Raw genomic sequence first — 19,348 nt, 5'->3', positions numbered from 1 at the left:
AAGTCTTTGATACCCCCTGTAATCCACGGCTCTCTAATCCTACCTTTCCCATCCTTCCTCTTTGCCGGCACATGCCTCTCCTGCAACATTTTCAGTTTGCCCTTAAAAGCCTCCCACTTGCCAACCGTGGACTTGCCAGCTAACAGTCCCTCCCAATCAGTGTCCTTCAGCTCCCTCCTAATCCGGCTATAGCTCGCCTTCCCCCAGTTCAGCACCCTCCCGTTCAGCCGGCACTCATCCCTTTCCATTTTTATCCTAAAGTAGACGGACTTGTGGTCACTGTTAGCCACATGTTCGCCTACCTCAACCTCAATCACCTGCCCCGGCTCATTACCCAACATTAAATCCAGTATAGCCCCTTCCCTAGTCGGGCTAGTTACATACTGCTCTAGGGACCCTTCCAAAACACAGTTTACAAACTCCTCACCCTCCGTACCCCCAGCTCTAGGCCCCCTCCAATCCACTCCAGGAAGATTAAAGTCACCCACTACAACCACCCTATTCTTCTTGCACCTATCCAAAATGCCCCTGCAAATGCCTTCCTCCACTGACCTCGGGCTGTTGGGTGGCCTATAGTATACCCCTAGCATCGTAATCTCTCCCTTTTTATTCCTCAACTCCACCCACAGCGACTCAATCCCTAACTCCTCCATATTGTTCCATTACGTTCGGACAAAGAAAAAGGGGGCAGCTCCCCAAAAGGAGGGGGAACGGCCCGAACAGAAACAAAAAGTACAAAGGAAACTTAAGACGAGTCAAATCAAAATGTGATTGTCGGGGTCTATAAGGCACCTCAGCCCCTGCGGTGCCCAACGGGTCTAAAGTAGTCATTTGTCTGTGGAATTCTCTTCCATAGGAGGGGGTGTCGGCCAGGTCATTTAATCTCGGTTTGGCCACTCCCATCTGCCTGCCCATGACATGTTCGGACATTAGTGCAGTCAGCTGGGCTGCTAACAAGCCTAATTAACCATTAATTACTCATTTAAATATGGTGGATGAGCTACCAATTCTGGCAACTGCCCACCTGGCCCAACACAAATTGAAATGGCAAGCAACTGAAAGATTAGGCTCTAGCTTCTGGACTGAACAAAAGTGTTTTGCAAAGTAGTTAAGCAGTTTGTGTTTGGTCTCCCAGTATATTGTGAGCAACAAATACTGTGGACTAAATTGAATGAAACACTAGTAAATTGCTGATTTATCTGGGAGTATTTGGGACCTTGGATGGTAAAGAGGGAGAAGGTAAAGAGGCAGGTGATACACTTCCTGCAATTGCAGGAAGTGTATGGGAGGAGATGAGGTGTTTGGGGTGATAAAGGAGTGGACCTGGGTATCAGAGGAAATGTTGACAGGAAGGGAAGATGTGTCTGGTAGTGACATCATGCTGGAGTTTGGCAGAAATTGCATTGCATAATCCTTTGAATGTAAGGACTGGTAGGGTGGGAAGTGAGAAGAAGGGGAACCCTATCATGGTTCTGGGAATAAGGAGAAAGAGTGAGGTCAGGAGTGTGGGAAATGGATCAGTCACAGTTGAGGGTCTCGTCAATCCCAGTGGTGACCGGGGTGGCGTGTGTGCGTGTGTGTGTGTGTGTGTGTGTGTGTGTGTGCAATCCTCGGCTGAGGAAAAGGGTGATATGTCAGAAGCGCTGTTGTGGAAGGTAGCATCATCAGGGCAAATGTGATAAGGGATGGAGAAGGTGAAATGATGGAATTGAGTCTCTACAAAAAGCATGATGTGCACAGATGTAGTTGCGGTAGCTGGGGAAGTTGGTGGGCTAGTAATGAATGTTAATAGATAGCCAATTCCCAGAGAGACAGAAGTCAAGGAGGGGGAGGCTAGTGTCAGAGGTGGACCATGGGAATGCAAGAGAGTCAGTGGGCTTATCTCTAGATCACCAAAACCTAAAAGGAAGTTTGTGACAAATGGTTTAAAATTTAGATTAAGCTATGGATTGTGTAAGCATCTATAAATTCAATATGGTGGGCAACGTCCCTCCATTCAATCCACATCAGAAATACATCACTTGCCATATAGATATCCTGGGTACCTACCTGAAACAGACACCAAGTCTTCCACATATGCAAATAGTGGGGCTAACTGTTAATTGAAGATTCCTTTACAAAATTTATGCTATAGTTTGTCCATTTGGACATTTCATCAATAGCCAAATTAATAATGTTTAAAGGTGCAATTCAATTTCTAAGCTAATATATCCAATTAACTGATAGGATAGGTTCTGGGTGGACTGAAGTGCACTTGTTTCAATGCGAGAAGTGGAACAGGTAAGGCAGATAGAGCTTGGATTAGTACTTGGAAATATGATGTTGCCATTACAGAGACTTGGTTAAGAGAAGGATAGGATTGGCAGCTTAATGTTCCAGGATACAGATGTTCGGTGGGATAGAGGGGAATGCAAAAAGGGGTGGGAGAGTTACACTACTAGTAAAGGAGAATATCACAGCTGTAATGCAGGAGGACATTACAGAGAGCTCCTATAGTAAGGCAATACAGGTAAAGCTCAGGAATAGGAAGGGTGCAGTCACAATGTTGGGGGTTTACTATAGGCCACCCAACAGCCAGTGGGAGACAGAAGAAAAGATATATATATAGGTAGGTTTTGGCAAGGTGTAAAAGTAACAGGGTTGTTGTGGTGGTAAATTTTAATTTCCCCTTTATTGATTGTGACTCACTTAGTGCTAGGGGCATGAATGAGGCAGAGTTTGTAAGGAACATCCAGGAGTGCTCCTTGAAACAGTGTAAAGATAATCCAACTAGGGAAAGGGCCATATTGGACCTGGTAATGGGGAATGATCCTGGCCAGGTGGTCAATATTTCAGTAGGGGAGCAGTTTGGGAACAGTGGCCACAGTTCAGCAACTTTAAAGGTACTGATGGATAAAAGTAAGTGTAGTCCTCAAGTAAGTGCTAATTTATGGGGAAGGCTAATGACAACAATCTTAGGCAGGAACTGAAGAATGTAGATTGAGGACATATGTTTGAGGGGAAATCAACATCTGGCATGTGGGAGGCTTTCAACTGTAAGTTGATAGGAATTCAGCAGCAACACACTCCTGTAAAGATGAAGGATAAATTTGACAAGTTTCAGGAACCTTGGATGATGAGATATAATGTGAGCCTAGTCAAAGAGAAAAAGGAAGCATTTGTCAATTGTAGGAGACTGGGAACACACAAAGCAAGGGAAGTGGAAAGAAACTTAGCAAGGAGTAGGGAGGGCTAAAAGGGGTCACAAAGTCATTGGCCAGCAAGATTAAGGAAGCAAGAGAAGAAATCGGTGGGACCTTGAAAGAAATCTTTGTATCCTCACTGGCTACAGGGGAAGTCACAGTAAGAAGTCTCTCAACACCAGGTTAAAATCCAACAGGTTTGTTTGTAGCAAACACCACTGTCTTTTGGAACCGGCTGTTCCTTCGTCAGTTGGGTGGGAGTTCTGATCACAAACAGGGCATACAATGAAGAACAAAGAACAATACAGCACAGGAACAGACCCTTTGGCCCTCCAAGCCTGTGCTGCTTGTGCACCCAAGTAGACCATTCCTTTGTATCCCTCTATTCCCAGTCTATTCATGTGGCTAAGTCTTAAATGATCCCAGTGTGTCCACCTCAACCACCTTGCTTGGCAGTGCATTCCAGGCCCCCACCACCCTCTAAAATACATCCCCCTGACATCTGTGTTGAACCTTACCCCCCCTCACCTTGAACTTGTAACCCCTTGTGTTCGTCACCTCCGACCTGGGAAAAAGCTTCCCACTGTTCACTCTATCTATGCCCTTCATAATTTTATACACCTCCATTAGGTCACCCCTCATCCTCCGTCTTTCCAGGGAGAACAACCTCAGTTTATCCAATCTCTCCTCGTAGCTAAGACCTCTGTACCAGGCAACATCCTAGTAGACCTTTTCTGCACTCTTCCAAAGCCTCCACATTCTTCTGGTAGTGTGGCAACCAGAACTGGATGCAGTATTCCAAATGAGGCCTAATCAATGTTCTATATAGCTACAACATCAGATGCCAACTTTTATACTCTGTGCTCTGTCCAATAAAGGCAAGCATGCCATATGCCTTCTTCACCACCCTCTCCACCTGTGCTGCCACCTTTAAGGATCTGTGGACTTGCACACCCAGGTCCCTGTGTATGTATATACTCCTGACCGTTCTGCCATTTATTGTATAGCTCCCCCTGACATTAGATCTACCGAAATACATCCCTTTGCATTTATCTGGATTAAATTCGATCTGCCATTTCTCTGCCCAATTTTCCAGCCTATCTATATCCTGCTATATTCTCTGACACTGTTCATCACTATCTGCAACTCCAGAAATCTTTGTGTCGTCCCCAAACCCATCACACCAGTTATGTCTTCTTCCAAATTATTTATATATATCACAAACAGCAGAGGTCCCAGCACAGAGCCCTGCGGAACACCATGAGTCACAGACAATACCCCCTGCCCCCAAAACCAGAAAAAGACCCCTCCACTGCTACCCTCTGTCTTCTGTGGCCAAGCCAATTCTCCGCCTATCCAGCTAGCTCACCTTTTATCCCATGGGATTTAACCTTTTGCACCAGCCTGCCATGAGAGACCTTGTCAAACGTTTTACTAAAATAAAAGCATATAAAGACGCAACTCAATTTACTTGAATAATAATTGGAAGGTGATAGGGGAAGTCCCAGAGGATTGGAGAATTGCCAATGTTGTTCTTTTGTTTAAGCAGGGTAGCAAGAATAATCCAGATAATTATAGGCTGGTGAGCCTTATGTCAGCGGTAGGGAAATTATTGGAGAGGATTCTTCAAGACAGGATTTGCTCTTTCTTGGAAATAAGTGGATGTATTAGTGAGAAGCAACATGGTTTTGTGAAGAGGAGGTCATGTCTCACAAATTGGATCGTGTTTTTCGAGGAAGTAACAAAGATGATTGATAAGGGTAGGGCAGTGGACTTTGTCTACATGGGCTTGAGTAAGGCCTTTGACAAGGTCCTCTTGGCAAACTGATACAGAAGATGAAGTTGCATGGGATCAGGAGGTCAGCTGGCAAGATGGATATAGAACTTGCTCGTTCATAGAAGACAGGATAGCAGTGAAAGGGTGCATTTCTGAATGGAGGGCTGTGACAAGTGGGTGCTCCACAGGGCTCAGTGCTGGGACCTCTGCTTATTTGGAGAAAAATGTAACTAGTTTAGTAAATTTGCAGATGACAAAGTTGGTGGAATTGCAGATAGCGATGAGGACCGTCACAGGATACAGATCGGTTGGAGACTTGGATAGAGATGGCAGGTGAAGTTTAATCTGAATAAATGTGAGGTAATGCATTTTGAAAGGACAAATACAGATGGGAAACACACAGTAAATGACACCCTTATGAGAACTGATAGGCAGAGAGATCTGGGTGTATAGGTACACAGGTCACTGAAAGTGGCAACACAAGTGGATAAGGTGGTCAAGTAGACATATGGCATGCATGCCTTCATCAGCCGGGGCACTGAGTTTAAAAATTGGCAAGTCATGTTGCAGCTTTACAGTACCTTAGTTAGGCTGCACTTGGAACAGTGTTCAATTCTGGTTGGCACACTACCAGAAGGATGTGCAGAAGGTACAGAAAAGATTTACCAGAATTTGCCTGATATAGAGGCCATTACCTATGAGGAGAGATTGGAGAAAGTTGGTTTGTTCTCACTGGAACGATGGAGGTTGAGGAGCGACTTGAATTCCACAAGATTGCGAGAGGCACGGACAGAGTGGATAGTCAGAAGCTTTTTCCCAAGGTTGAAGAGTCAGTTACTAGGGGGCATAGGTTAAGATGCGAGGGGCAAGGTTTAAAGGAGAGGTATGAGGCAAGTTTTTTTCTAAAGAGCGTGGTGGGTGCCTGGAGCTCACTGCCGGAGGTGGTAGTGGAAGCAGATACGATAGTGATAGGGTAGGGGGTTTTAGTTCATAAGAACATAAACATAAGAACATAAGAAATAGGAGCAGGAGTAGGCCATCTAGCCCTTCGAGCCTGCCCCGCCATTCAATAAGATCATGGCTGATCTGTCGTGTCTCAGTTCCATTTTCCCACCCTCTCCCCATAACCCTTAATCTCCTCGCTTAAATAGATAATTGGTTTATTGAGAAAAATCAAAGGTGGTGCCCAATTGAGAATGAAGTAAATAAATGTAATCATAATTCATATCTAATAGACAAATTAAAGGATAAATTCCAAATATTAGTACAAATAATTCCAATGTTACAAAATGCAGGTCTCCTTAATTTATAGGCTAGAAATGAAAAACATCCACTTCACTTTGCATTTTGTATTAAAGTCCATAGATCATATTCCAGTTGAGTGTCTCAATCACTTACATCCTGTGAGTTTATAAACTAGGAGATTGGGCTGTATCAGTTTATTCACAATATATCTTATTTGTGACTTATCTCCTTCACTCCAATCACAGTTACTTGTGTGGTAGAGACAGTGGGATTCAAGTGTTTTCTAGTGAAATACAGACAAGTTTTTCCACCTTTCAGTAAGATGACATTCAGTTGTTTGACTATGCATCAGAACAGCTTTGGTACTCAGCTAGCATCTATTTCTGTTTGAGTTTGTTCACGTGGTCCAGCATTCTAAACTGGCACTGTCTATTCAATAGTGGGTCTAATGGCTATCTTGTAATTCATGAGAAAGGTTATGCAGCCAACAGCTCCGGTGCAGGCTTGGAAGGCCTGCAGGGCTTGTACCTGTGCTGTAATTTTCTTTCTTAGTAAGAAATCATTAAACTAACAAATATTACTGCTTGTGCTTACAAGGGTCTCTATGGGATGCAGGCAGTTCAGCCATGATCTTATTGAATAGTGGAATAGTTCAGGGGCTGCTAATACTTTTGTTATATTCAAACTGGACAACACAACTTTAAGCAGGAGCTTTCCTGATCTGATGCAAAGTGAATGCTTATGGTCTAACATCTTTCTTCATACCACATTAAGATATTCCATTAACAGGTTTCAAATATAGTTCATTCAGGTTCTGAAAAGGTTTTGTCAAAGGTGTTTAAAATTAGATTCCATGAAAATCCATGCTTTATTCAATCAAGATATGGAGATGTGGCGTTGGACTGGGGTAAACACAGTAAGAAGTCTCACAACACCAGGTTGGACTTTAACCTGATGTTGTGAGACTTCTTAGTCAATCAATACAGGGAATTGCATGTCACAGTGAATAGAGGCAAGGACTCACCATTGCAGTTTTTAAATTGATAGACCAAAACTTTTATTTGAGCATCCAACTGGTCTACTGTTGATCTTCTAACAATATTGCAATCAAAAGCAAGAGATTAGAGATGAAACAAGCCAAATGGCATGTTTTTAGAAACAAAATACAACACATATACCATTGCCTTTCCACTCTGTGTGACTCCAATCACGTGCATAAAGAAATTCTGTTTGACCCCAGAAGAACCAATGCAGTAAAAAAGATTACTTATTGTAAATTCAGAGGAATGTCATAATGTTCCTAAAGTATAACAGTGGCTACACACCAAATATGCTTAATTGGCTGTAAAGTACTTTTGGACATCCTGAGGTAAGGAAAAGCACTTACAAATGCAATTCTTGCTTTCTTTCAACTCCAGGTTTAACTATCTCGTTCAGGTTGATACTACAATTTTATAGCCAGTATCATGGAACAGTTAGTTTTACATGTGAACGGCAGTTGAAATCATTACAAGAATCAGTGAGAATTGTACCAGAAAATCCTTGACATAAATTTATCTGAAGCAAGTACAAAAAAAACAATTTTGAATACAAAAATCCAACCGCACATTACCTACAAAGACAAAGACAATGTGAAAAGGAAAGCAAGCACATGATATATGCATTGTTCTTTAGTACCAGTTTTCTAACATCCTGGTTTTCAACTAACCTCAAACTGCTACCTTAGAAGTCAATATATGAAAGAGCACTACAGACCCATGAACAATCCAAACTTTTAAAATTAGAAATTACTTACCCCTAGTAACAGCATCGAGAGCACAGCCAGATCCAGTTGCTCCTCCCCCAATAACAAGGACATCAAATTCTTTAGTTGTCTTCAAGGTGTACAGTTGTGCTTCTCTTGAAGGGAGTAGATTATTAATATAATTCTTATTCAACTCTTCGGATGCTTGAACATAAGAAAGGCGGGCCTATACAATTAAAATGGAGTGACAATGAAGTAAGACTTCAATGAATTTTCTATTTATGCCCAATTAAAAACAGATGAGAGTGCTATTTTTGACAAAATTCTTTCAGCAGATATGAAACATGTTCATTAACAAAATCCAACTTAATATTCAACATTCTTACCTTTTATAAGCCACTTTATATTTTATACTAGGTATTATTCATAGCAGCGAGTAGCATTAAAGATAGGGTAACCAACTAAATCAGCTAACTAAACAATATACTCTCTGAAATGATCTTAAATCTCAAGTCAACATCACCCATAAAATAAATTGCACATTATTCAGACTGGCAGGTTAGTTCAATTGTTCTTTGACCACTAAAACAAAATGGGCTAGAATCTGCCACAAAAAAGCATGTGAATGTTGCACAACATTATTATGTTGCAAGTTATCAGCAATTTGAGAAGGAGAAGAAAAACCCTGTGAGTTACAAATCACAAGTTACTGGAAGATTTACATTAGCTTTACGAATGTAGCCTCTTTAATCTGCCTATGAGCATCATTAAGTTGCTGCATTTGCACAATAATTGCCCATCAGATTTAACGCAGTTTAGTCTAGCAATTAATAAGGCAAGTACCCTTTTAACAATGTGATCAATATTAATGACCACCAATCAGCCTCTCCAGTCCAGAAAGTGATCAATTCAAAATTGAGTCTTGTGCTTTCAGCTAGTGAATTATAGTTGGAGATTTTAGGAATATCAAAATTTTAATTTCAATACTTTTCTTTCTTTTTCTTTTTATCTCTATCTAAATCCAATCTTTTCCCTCCATTCCTTAGTCAGTGTCTAATTATTGACATCAACTTCTTTAACTCAATGCTTCTTCCAATTTTTTTTAAAGCTTTAAAGCAGATAAAGTTAGTTCAGATATCCATCAAGGTCCCAGATACCATGATGTATGCCATTAATAGTTCACATTTCCAGGACAAAACAAATCTGTGCTTAAGAATATGGTGAAAAAAAAACTTGACGAGCCAGGTATGCCACAAAATGCTCTACAGCAGCAAATTTCAAACTAATATAATGTTGCATATCATAGAACATAGCATAGTACAGGCCTTTTGGCCCTTGATGTTGTCCCGAGCTTTGTCTGAAACCAAGATCAAGCTATCCCACTCCCTATCATTCTGGTGTGCTCCACATGCCTGTCCAATAACCTCTTGAAAGTTCCTAAAGTGTCTGCCTCCACTATCACAGCAGGCAGTCCATTCCACATCCCAACCATTCCGAGCGAAGAATCTACCTCAGACATCCCTCCTACATCTCCCATCATGAACCTCATAGTTATGCCCCCTAGTAACAGCTACATCCACCCGAGGAAATAGTCTCTGAACATCCATTCTATCTCTCCCCCTTATCTTATAAACCTCAATTAAGTCACCTCACATCCTCCTCTGCTCCAAAGAGAAAAGCCTTAGCTCCCTCAAGTTTTCCTCATAAGACCTACCCTCCAAACCAGGCAGCATCCTGGTAAATCTCCTCTGCACTCTCTCCAATACTTCCAAACCCTTCTTATAGTGAGGTGATCAGGACTGCATACAATATTCCAAATGTGGTCTCACCAAGGTCCTGTATAGTTGCAACATAACCCACAGCTCTTAAACTCTAACCCCATGTTAATAAATGCTAACACGCTATAGGCCTTCTTCACGGCTCTATCCACTTGAGTGGCAACCTTCAGAGATCTGTGCATATAAACCCCAAGATCTTTCTGTTCCTCCACATTCCTCATAACCCTGCCATTGACCCTGTAATCTACATTCAAGTTTGTCCTACCAAAATGAATCACCTCACACTTATCAGGGTTAAACTCCATCTGCCATTTTTCGGCCCTGCTCTTCATCCTATCAATGTCTCTTTGCAGCCTACAACAGCCTTCCACCTCATCCACTATTCCACCAATCTTGGTGTCATCAGCAAATTTACTGACCCACCCTTCAACCCACTCCTCTAAGTCATTGATAAAAATCATAAATAGCAGAGGACCCAGCACTGATCCCTCTGGTACACTGCTGGTAACTGGTCTCCAGTCTGAAAAATTTTCCAGATCCTCTGTCTTCTATGACATTTCCTCCCTGCCTGACAGGGACATACCTATCAAGAACATGCAGTATTTGTTCCTTGAAGAAGCTCCACTTTTCATTTGTGCCTTTCCCTGACAGTTTCTGTTCCTATTTTATGCTCCCTAATTCTTGCCTAATCCCATCATAATTACCCTTCCCCCAATTATAAACCTTGCCCTGCCATACGGCCTAATCCCTCTCCATTGCAATAATGAAAGACACCGAATTGTGGTCACTATCTCCAACGTGCTCTCCCACAAACAAATCTAACGCTTGGCCCGGTTCATTGCCCAGTACTAAGTCCAATGTGGCCCCACTTCTTGTTGGCCTATCCATATATTGTGTCAGGAAACCCTCCTGCACACACTGTACAAAAACTGCCCCATCTGAACTATTCAAACTATAAAGGTTCCAATCAATATTTGGAAAGTTAATGCCACCCATGACAACTAGCCTGTGACCTCCGCACCTATCCATAATCTCCTTTGCAATTTCTTCCTCCACATCTCTATCACTATTTGGGGGCTTATAGAAAACTCCTAACAATGTGACCGCTCCTTTCCTATTTCTAACTTCAGCCCATGTTACCTCAGTAGCAGATTCCCCCGTCAAACTGCCTTTCTGCAGCCGTTAAACTATCTTTGATTAACAATGTTACTCCTCCACCTCTTTTACCACCTCCCTAATCTTACTGAAACATCTATAGCCTGGAACTTCCAACAACCATTCCTGTCCCTGTTCTAACCATGTATCCATAATGGCCACAACATCGTAGTCCCAAGTACCAATCCACGCTCCAAGTTCACCTACCTTATTCCGGATGCTCCTTGCATTGAAGTAGACACACTTCAACCCACCTTCCTGTCTGCCAGTACACTCCTACGACCTTGATACCCTCCTCAGTACCTCACTACACTCAACATCACTTCCAGCGCAAACATATCGAATGTCACTTCCAGCACAAACTCTTCACAACTCTTCCAGCATAAATCTTTCCAATTTATACATTTAGTGAAGTATGCAGTGCAAAACGTTAAATTTATATTTAATCACTGAAATAATCGAGGTTCCTATCCCTCCTGAACAAAGAACATTTTACCCCCATAACTGTGATGATGCACTGTCCTGTTTGCAATGAAGAGTTTTCGCACCAAGTTCACACTTGAGCAAAAGTAATGAAAACATGAGGGTGGTCAACCACCCTGTATTTTACCGGGTCATCCCTTAATTTAGTCATTTGCCCCTTGTCCTGCATTATACTTCCTGGGGTGCTATCTGTTGTGTATTTTTACTGAATTTTTTGGGCAGTGATCTGGGAGACTGCCTGGAGTCTCCTCTTGCTTCTGACTGTCTTTGTTCCAATCACAGCCTCATTGTGGTCAGCAGCAGGAGCACAAAATCAAGAAAGAGCCATGGATGGGCAGCTTAACTAGAGGAGTACTGTATTCGACTTATTTATTTTATTGATTAGGTTATTGTTAAGGAAACTCCTGTTCTTAAGAGCACCACTCCTGCTTTGAACAGAATCGCCTCACTCCATCATGGTTGAAGCTCCCTTATTTTATTTCTTAAGAGGTGGTCCCCCTGTCATAAAAGGTAGCCAAACTGACCCATCATACCTGTATCAGCTTTTGGGTACAGCTGTTAAACTAATCCCACATGCCTATTCTTACCCCTTGCCCTGCATTTTTGAAGTTACTATTGAGTCTGCTTCCACATCCTTTCAGACAGTGCACTCCAGCTCACAATTTGCAGAATGAAAGGAAGAATCCTCAAAATGATTCCTTTTGTCACCTCTGGTTCTCTTATCTCAATCTGCACCCTCTCTTTATCAACTGTTCAGTTAGTGGAAACAGTGAATAAAGAATTATCAAAACAATTCATGATTATGAACAAATCTACACTTACTTCTCTTCTCCAAGTGGAACATCCTAGCCAGCTTCAAATACAGTAACTTAATTCTTCATACTGAGAGTGTGATATATAGGTATTTTCTTTCCATGTTAATATCGGTCATGTCATTAAAACCAAATCACTGCCATTTACTTTTAAGTTTAACAATTCTTATAAATCATTTTCCCATGATCAACAGTTGGGATTCTATTACATTAAAATAGTGATGATTAAAGAAAATTAGAAAATGAAGATGTGATGAAAAATTCCATGATTGTTTTGTATTTTCCACAGTAGGCTTGTTAACTCTCACATGTAGGGACACATTTTTTTTAAAAAATAAGAGGATTGCAAAGCTATATTAATGATCAGTTCACTTTGGTTAATTTCCTACACAAAATCTCTCACTCCAAGGGGAAAGAAGTAAGTTTAATGATGACTAAATGTTTTATTCAAATCTGCACACAGAACTCATACTAAATGATTATATCAATTTTGCTCCTGCTGGAACACAATTAGACTTGCAAATTCTTGAACGTACAGTATCAAGACATTTGCAATTTGGAGCTTAACAGCAAACGAGACCTATTAATTATCATCTACTTCCAAAAAAGTGCATATTTAAAGACTGCAGACAATTAACAGCCAGGTTGTCCTGTAATCACAGTTTCAGCTTAATGCGAGGCTTCATGCAAATTACTACATTAGACAGGGATTTCATTTGTTTTCTCATTGGGGTTACTTTCAGATCATGTTCTCTTATTAAAGTCTCCAGTACTTTAAAAATGCACCAGGCTGCAATGAATTTAATAAAGAGTATACTCGTGCACACACGCCACTCATGATTTGATGACCACGCAGATGTATACATTTGAATAAAATGAGAGAATGACAAGCTTTACTTTCTGGTATCAAAATGCAAGAACATTACGATTACTTCATTAAATTCATGTTAATCAATTTTGCATTAACAGATTTTAATTTCTCACTGACAATTGCAAAGATGGCCAGGTCTAGGGTGAGGCAGCCATCAGTTAAAATGAAGGTGGCAAATTACCTATCTGATATTGCTGCCTTCCCAATGTCATTCTGCTCTCTCAAATTCTCTAGAACACACAAGCATCACACATACCCTAAGCTGGCCCATTGATGTGAACAGGACTCAATCTGCAGTAATAGTCACAGGCTTGGCGGGGGCAGCAATGAGGTCAAATCAAACATAATAGACCTCACTGAGAAGGTTAAAGCTGCCCTCATAATTGGTTCCCCCCACCGCACCCCACACCACCTACCACAATTGTATCCATAAAACACATTTAGCAGACGGCCAAGAATTCAACCCACAGATCCCCATCCAGGGCCTCCTGGTTTACCTGTTTGCTGGCCAGGTAATGGATGTGGACATCATGATAATGAGACCTGACTTAAAATTGGCCTGGTTTGACATTAAGGGGCAATTTAGCATGTCCAATCCTCCTAACCTGCACCCCTTTGCACTGTGGGAGGAAACCCATGTAGACATGGAGAGAACACGCAAACTCCTTACAGACTCAGGTCCCTGGCACTGTGAAGCAGCAGTGCTAACCACTGTGCCTGCTCGATAGTTGTCCTACTGAGCAGATGGCATTAGCTGTATCATCTCTGTTTGGGTTCCTGTAGGGGCATCAGTAACCAAGCCTTCAAGAGTTTCTCTTATCCCCTCAGATCCATCTACCTACTTTGGGTGTTGGAGTGAAGATTGGAGGCAGTCTGCACTGGCGGGTGATGAAGGAGTCAGGATAAGTTGCAAGGAAAGTAGGAGCAAAAATGGTGCAAGCTTTTGTAATTGTCTTGAATAGAGATCAGTTGGACATTGAGGAAGTGAAAGCCTCATTGTTTTTAGACTGGTCACTGGGTGCCTGGATGACCACACTGGTGCAATCAAGGAGGCCTTGCACCTGGGGAACTCCAGCGATGGGGAACCCAATGTCCTCTGTCCCTGCAAGGCTGTGTCCATCATCAAATAAATGTGCAGTCCAGCTCTGACAAATAGGGCCTCAATGACCAGTGAGATGCAATAATGCACAGCCATTTCCAATACACCAAGATCTGCAGCTGACCCTTGGAAGGAACCAGAAGCAGAGAAGCTCAAAGTCACCACACTATTGCTAGTGGTAGGACATGGCAACCATTACCGTGAGGTCTTTGGTGTCAAGGGCACAGAGGTCTGCGACCATCTTCTTAGAAAATTGCAGTCTTGTACTACTTGGGTCTCAGTCTTCAGTGGTTGGTCCCCTGCTAAGGGTATGTCTTCCACTGCCTTCTGTCTCTCCATCTTCTCTCATGTCCTCCTCATGCCCATTGTTTACCCACTTCTGCGAAGAGCATTGCCCCTCATCACCAGTGAACTAAAACCTAACACATGCCTTCAAAGCACACAGCAGGCTTTCTTAGAAACAGGAGGCCATCCTATTGTCATTGGCAGCCTTGACCCCCTATTTCTTTGCCCCATTGAGAAACTGACTGAATCTAAAACCCATGTATGTACCCCTGTGAACTTTCCACCCTCCCCCTTCAACAAACTCTTAAACTTGTCAATTATTTCCAATTGGCCTCATTGTGGTGACAGGAGTATTTCTTTTCCACTGTGGTGTTTAACACAGAGGCTGGGATTGGTACCTTGAAATTGACACATATCACAATGCCAGTATTTTCGGGGACAACCTCCCAAACTCAACTCTGTTCACAACTGTGATGGGACTCTCAATATTTTCCAGTAAATTTTAAAACAATTCTTCGTTTATTGAAAATAGTGTAGCAAACCACATCAATTCACAGTAACAATTTCACAGTAACTTCACCGCAGTGTTAATGTAAGCCTGGTGACAAATAAATAGTATGTTTTTTTGAGCAAACTGCTAAAACGTCAATACAAAATGAATAAAACTGGACAAATCACTGGTGTTGACAACCTGGCAAAGACCTCTGTGGGCTTATGCCAAAATTGGGAGAGCTGTCTTGCAGATTAGTCAAACAACAGCCTGACATAGTCATACTCATAGAATCATATTTTAAAGATAATGTCCTAGACACCACTATCACAATCCCTCAAAAATGTCCTGTCTCACCGCAGGAGAGATGGTAACATAGTGGTAGAATCGGGATGAATTGCTCACGGTGTTCTCCACGTGGGCTCTGGATCCTCATAGCACCAAGTCAAAATGGGCAAGGAAACTTCCTGCTGATTACCACGTATCCCGACTTCAGCTGAAGAATCAGTATTCTTGCATGTCAAATGCCACTTAGTAAAGTACTGAAGATAGCAAAGCTGCAGAATGTATTCAGAGAGGGGGACTTCAATGTTCATCACCAATGGTGACTCAGTCAGATCACCTCAGACTGAGCTGTCCAAGTCCCAAAGAACAGTTCTGCTCAACTGGGACTGCAACAGGCGATGACTGATAATTTGACTTATTGCCACGTATACCGGGACACAGTGAAAACTATTGTTTCTTGCATGCTAAACAGGCAGTGATTATCACTGCTACCTCACAGCACCAGGGACCTGGGTTTAATTCCAGCCTCGGGCAACTGTGTGGAGTTTGCACATTCTCCTCATGTCTGCGAGGCTTTCCTCCTGGTCCTCTGGTTTCCTCCCACAGTCCAAAGATCTGTGAATTAGGCAGATTGGCCATGTTAAATTGATCCTTAATGTCAGGGACATTAGCAGACTAAACACATGGGGTTAAGGGGATAGGGCCTTGGTGAGATTATTATCGGAGCAGACGTGATGGGACGAATGGCCTCCTTCTGCACTGTAGGGATTCTATGAAACCAACAAGAGGGAAAAATATACTTGACCTCATCCTTACCGATGTTGCAGACGCATCTGTATATGACAGTACTGGTGATATGAGTGTAAAAGAGTATATAAGAGTGACCACCAAACAGTCCTTGTGGACTCAAGTCCCATCTTCACACTGAGGATACCCTTCATCATGTTGCGTGGCACTACCACTGTGTTAAATGGGATAGACTGGGCATCCATGAGGCACTGTGGGCCATCAGCAGCTGCAGAATTCAACCGCAATCTCCTAACTTCATGCTCCAGCACATCCCCCGCTCTACCATTACCACCAAGCCAGGAGATCAACCCTGGTTCAATGAAAAGTGCAGGACGGCATGCTGGCAGCACCACCAGGCATACCTAAAAATGAGGCGTCAACCTGGTGCCAAATATCATATGCAGGAAATGATAGACAGTGCTAAGTAATTCCACAACAAACAGATCAGACCCAAGTTCGAAATATTCTCAACAATCTTAAGCCAGAAGTGTCAAATGATGACTCACCTCAGCCTCCTCTGGGGGTCTCCCAACATCACAGATGGCAGTCCTCGGCTAATTTGATCACTCCATGTGATATCAAGAAACAGCTGAAGGCACTGGGTGCTGCAAAGGCTGTGGGCCTTGACAATATTCCTGAAATATTGTTCCACAACTTGCCATGTCCCTAGTAAAGCTGTTCCAGTACAGCTATAACACTGGCATCTAGCTGGCAATATGGAAGATTGTCCAGGTATGTCCTCTGCACAAAAATCAGGACAAATCCAATCCAGAGAAGCGATGGAAGGGGTCACCAGAGCTATCAACTAGAACTTGCTTCGCAATAACCTACTCATTTACGCTTAGCTTAGGTTCTGCCAGGGTCACTAACGTCATTTCAGCTTTGGACAAAAGACCTGAACTCCAGCAATGAGGTGCAAGTGACTGCCCTGGATATCAAGGCAGCATTTGACCCAGTTTAGCATCAAGATGACCAAGCAAAGCTGAAGTCAATGGCAATCAGGAAGGAAACTCATCACTGCTGGCAGTCGGACCTAACACACAGGACGATGGTTGAGTTTGCCGGAGGTCAATAATTTCAATTCAAAGACATCACAGCTGTTTCATCAATGACCTTCCTTCCATCGTAAGGTCAGAAGTGGGGATGTTCATTGATGACTGCACAATGTTCAGCACTATTCAGATACTGAAGCAATACAAAATGTAGCAAGACCTTGAAAATATCAAGTCTTGGGCTGACAAACAGCACCCCTTCCACAAATACTCATTCTCTCCACTATTAAAAAATAGTGGCAGCAGTGTGTCCCATTTACAAGATGCGCTGCAAGAACTTGCCAAGGGTCTTTAGGGAGCACCTTCCTAACCCACAACTGCTACCATCTAGAAAGACAAGGGCAGCATACACATGGGAATATCAGCACTTGGATGTTCCCCTTCAGGCCACTCAACAACCTGATTTGGAAACAGATTGCCATTCCTCCAAGGTCACTGGGTCAAAATCCTGGAACTTCCTTCCTGACAGCACTTTGGGGGTACATTGCACAGGATTTAGCTGTTCACATCTGAGAGATTCTCCAAGCATGAGCTGCAGATGCAAGGACTCCGGAGGAGTAATGTGGAACTCTTCACCTGAAATGAATGAATGTCTGCCTGGATGCCCTTTCAATATGGCACCAGGATCTTTAACCCCATGAGCTAACAGCAGGGCAGGCAACTTCCTGTCCATCCCACCACAAAAGTTCCTCACTGATGCATAATTAATGAACTGAACAACAGAATATCGTGCTGGAATTCTCTGCCCGTTGAAGTGGTGGAGGCTGCCTCGCTAAATATTTTTAAGACGTGGGTTGATGGGTTTTTGATAAGCGAGGGGATTAAGGGTTATGGGGAGAGGGCGGGAATGTGGAACTGAGCCAAGACAGATCAGCCATGATCTTATTGAATGGCGGGGCAGGCTCGAAGGGCTAGATGGCCTACTCCTGCTCCTATTTCTTATGTTCTTCTGCTCATTCACCCTGACCAGTGGGAATCATACCAATATCCAGCCTGCCACTACACTTTAGTCTCCAGAACAGAAAATTCTGCCCACAGTCTGTGCAAACATAGCTGATCTCATCTGAGGTGAATTGCACAGCACCTTGGAACAGAAATCTCTCTCTGCACAGGTATTTTTCATCCTCATCCTTTTCTGACTTTTCTACCTTCCTCCCCATTAAGGACTCAGATTCTTTAATGGATATGGTACCAGCTGAGTGTCTTACCTGCACCTAAATATCTATCCTTCAAGCAAATTGAGTATCAGGAGGTTATTGAGCTAAGAAAGACATCGCAGCCAAGCTCTACTTTGTCCTCACCTCACTTCCACCTGTACATATTTTCTGAAATCACAGAACAACAATGAAGAGCAGAAACCTTAGACAATGTTTTCGTCTCTAACTTAGGGTGCTCAGACCAATCTTAATATGGCATCCCTACTGACAAACTGACTCAACAAAGATCAGCTATGTCAGCATGCATGGAGGATGGTTTCTGATAGTCTACGTAAATCACCTCATCACTGTGTGAACTGTCAGGCAGTAGTCATATGTTTTTCACATGAATACATATTTATCATGGGATTTTTGTTAACAGAGACATGTTGGGGACGATACTCTTAAAAAAATTCTAAGTGTTGAATTTGCATTAAATCGAGAGTAAATCATGCTGTTTTTTTCCGTGGAGTTTAAAAAAAGAATCTCCCACACTCTGTACACTGCAGAGCGCCCCAGCGTAAATCCCATTGAAAAACAGTGGGTGGGGTCTACCCCACTGGAGAGGCTGGCAGCATACCGCTGAGTGGGCCACTGCGCATGTGCCAATCTGTCAGTGCCAAGATCGGCGCGTGCGCAGTGGCCCCTGTCTGCCTGATTGCTGGCCTCCTAAACGTGCCTGGGTCCAGCCTTGACCCCTTCCCCTGATCTCCCAACACCCCCCCAACCCCCCTACCACCTACCAGTAGTCGCCCTTCCACCCCCCCAACTCCTCCAACAGGCTGCCCTTCCCTCATCTCCCCAACAGCACAGTGACAGTAGGACCTCCCCATCCTAACCAATTGCCCCCCAGAGACCCCTCCCTCATCAGGCCCCACCCCTCCATCAGGCCTCGCCTCTGTGGCACTGCCCCATGCTCGGTGCCCCCTGGGCATTGGCACTTTGCCCCTTTGGCACTGCCAGGGGACCCAGGCTGGCACTGCCACCTTGGCAATGCCAAGGGGCACCCTCCTCCAGCACCCGGCCCTGTGGGGGGAGAAGGGGGTGGGGGGGGCGGGAACCTCGATTATCACCCCCATTATCTATGCCTGTGGTCCTGGAATAT

General features: G+C 43.2%; 1 protein-coding gene across 1 annotated transcript in view; it reads right to left on the bottom strand.

The window, feature by feature from the left end:
• The window catches only part of gpd2 (glycerol-3-phosphate dehydrogenase 2 (mitochondrial)), a 162,786-nt gene that overhangs the window by 72,156 nt on the left and 71,282 nt on the right, over nt 1-19,348 (bottom strand). Inside the window, exon 3 of the mRNA XM_080199098.1 lies at nt 8,000-8,174. Coding sequence (XP_080055224.1) covers nt 8,000-8,174 — 175 coding nt within the window. The remainder of the gene's footprint in view (nt 1-7,999; nt 8,175-19,348) is intronic.

The sequence above is a fragment of the Carcharhinus amblyrhynchos genome, chromosome 11, assembly GCF_965287045.1.
Source record: "Carcharhinus amblyrhynchos chromosome 11, sCarAmb.v2.hapA, whole genome shotgun sequence".
Lineage (NCBI taxonomy): Eukaryota > Metazoa > Chordata > Chondrichthyes > Carcharhiniformes > Carcharhinidae > Carcharhinus > Carcharhinus amblyrhynchos.
The sequence above is the reverse complement of the archived record's forward strand: the minus strand, read 5'-3'. Positions and strand labels throughout refer to the sequence as shown.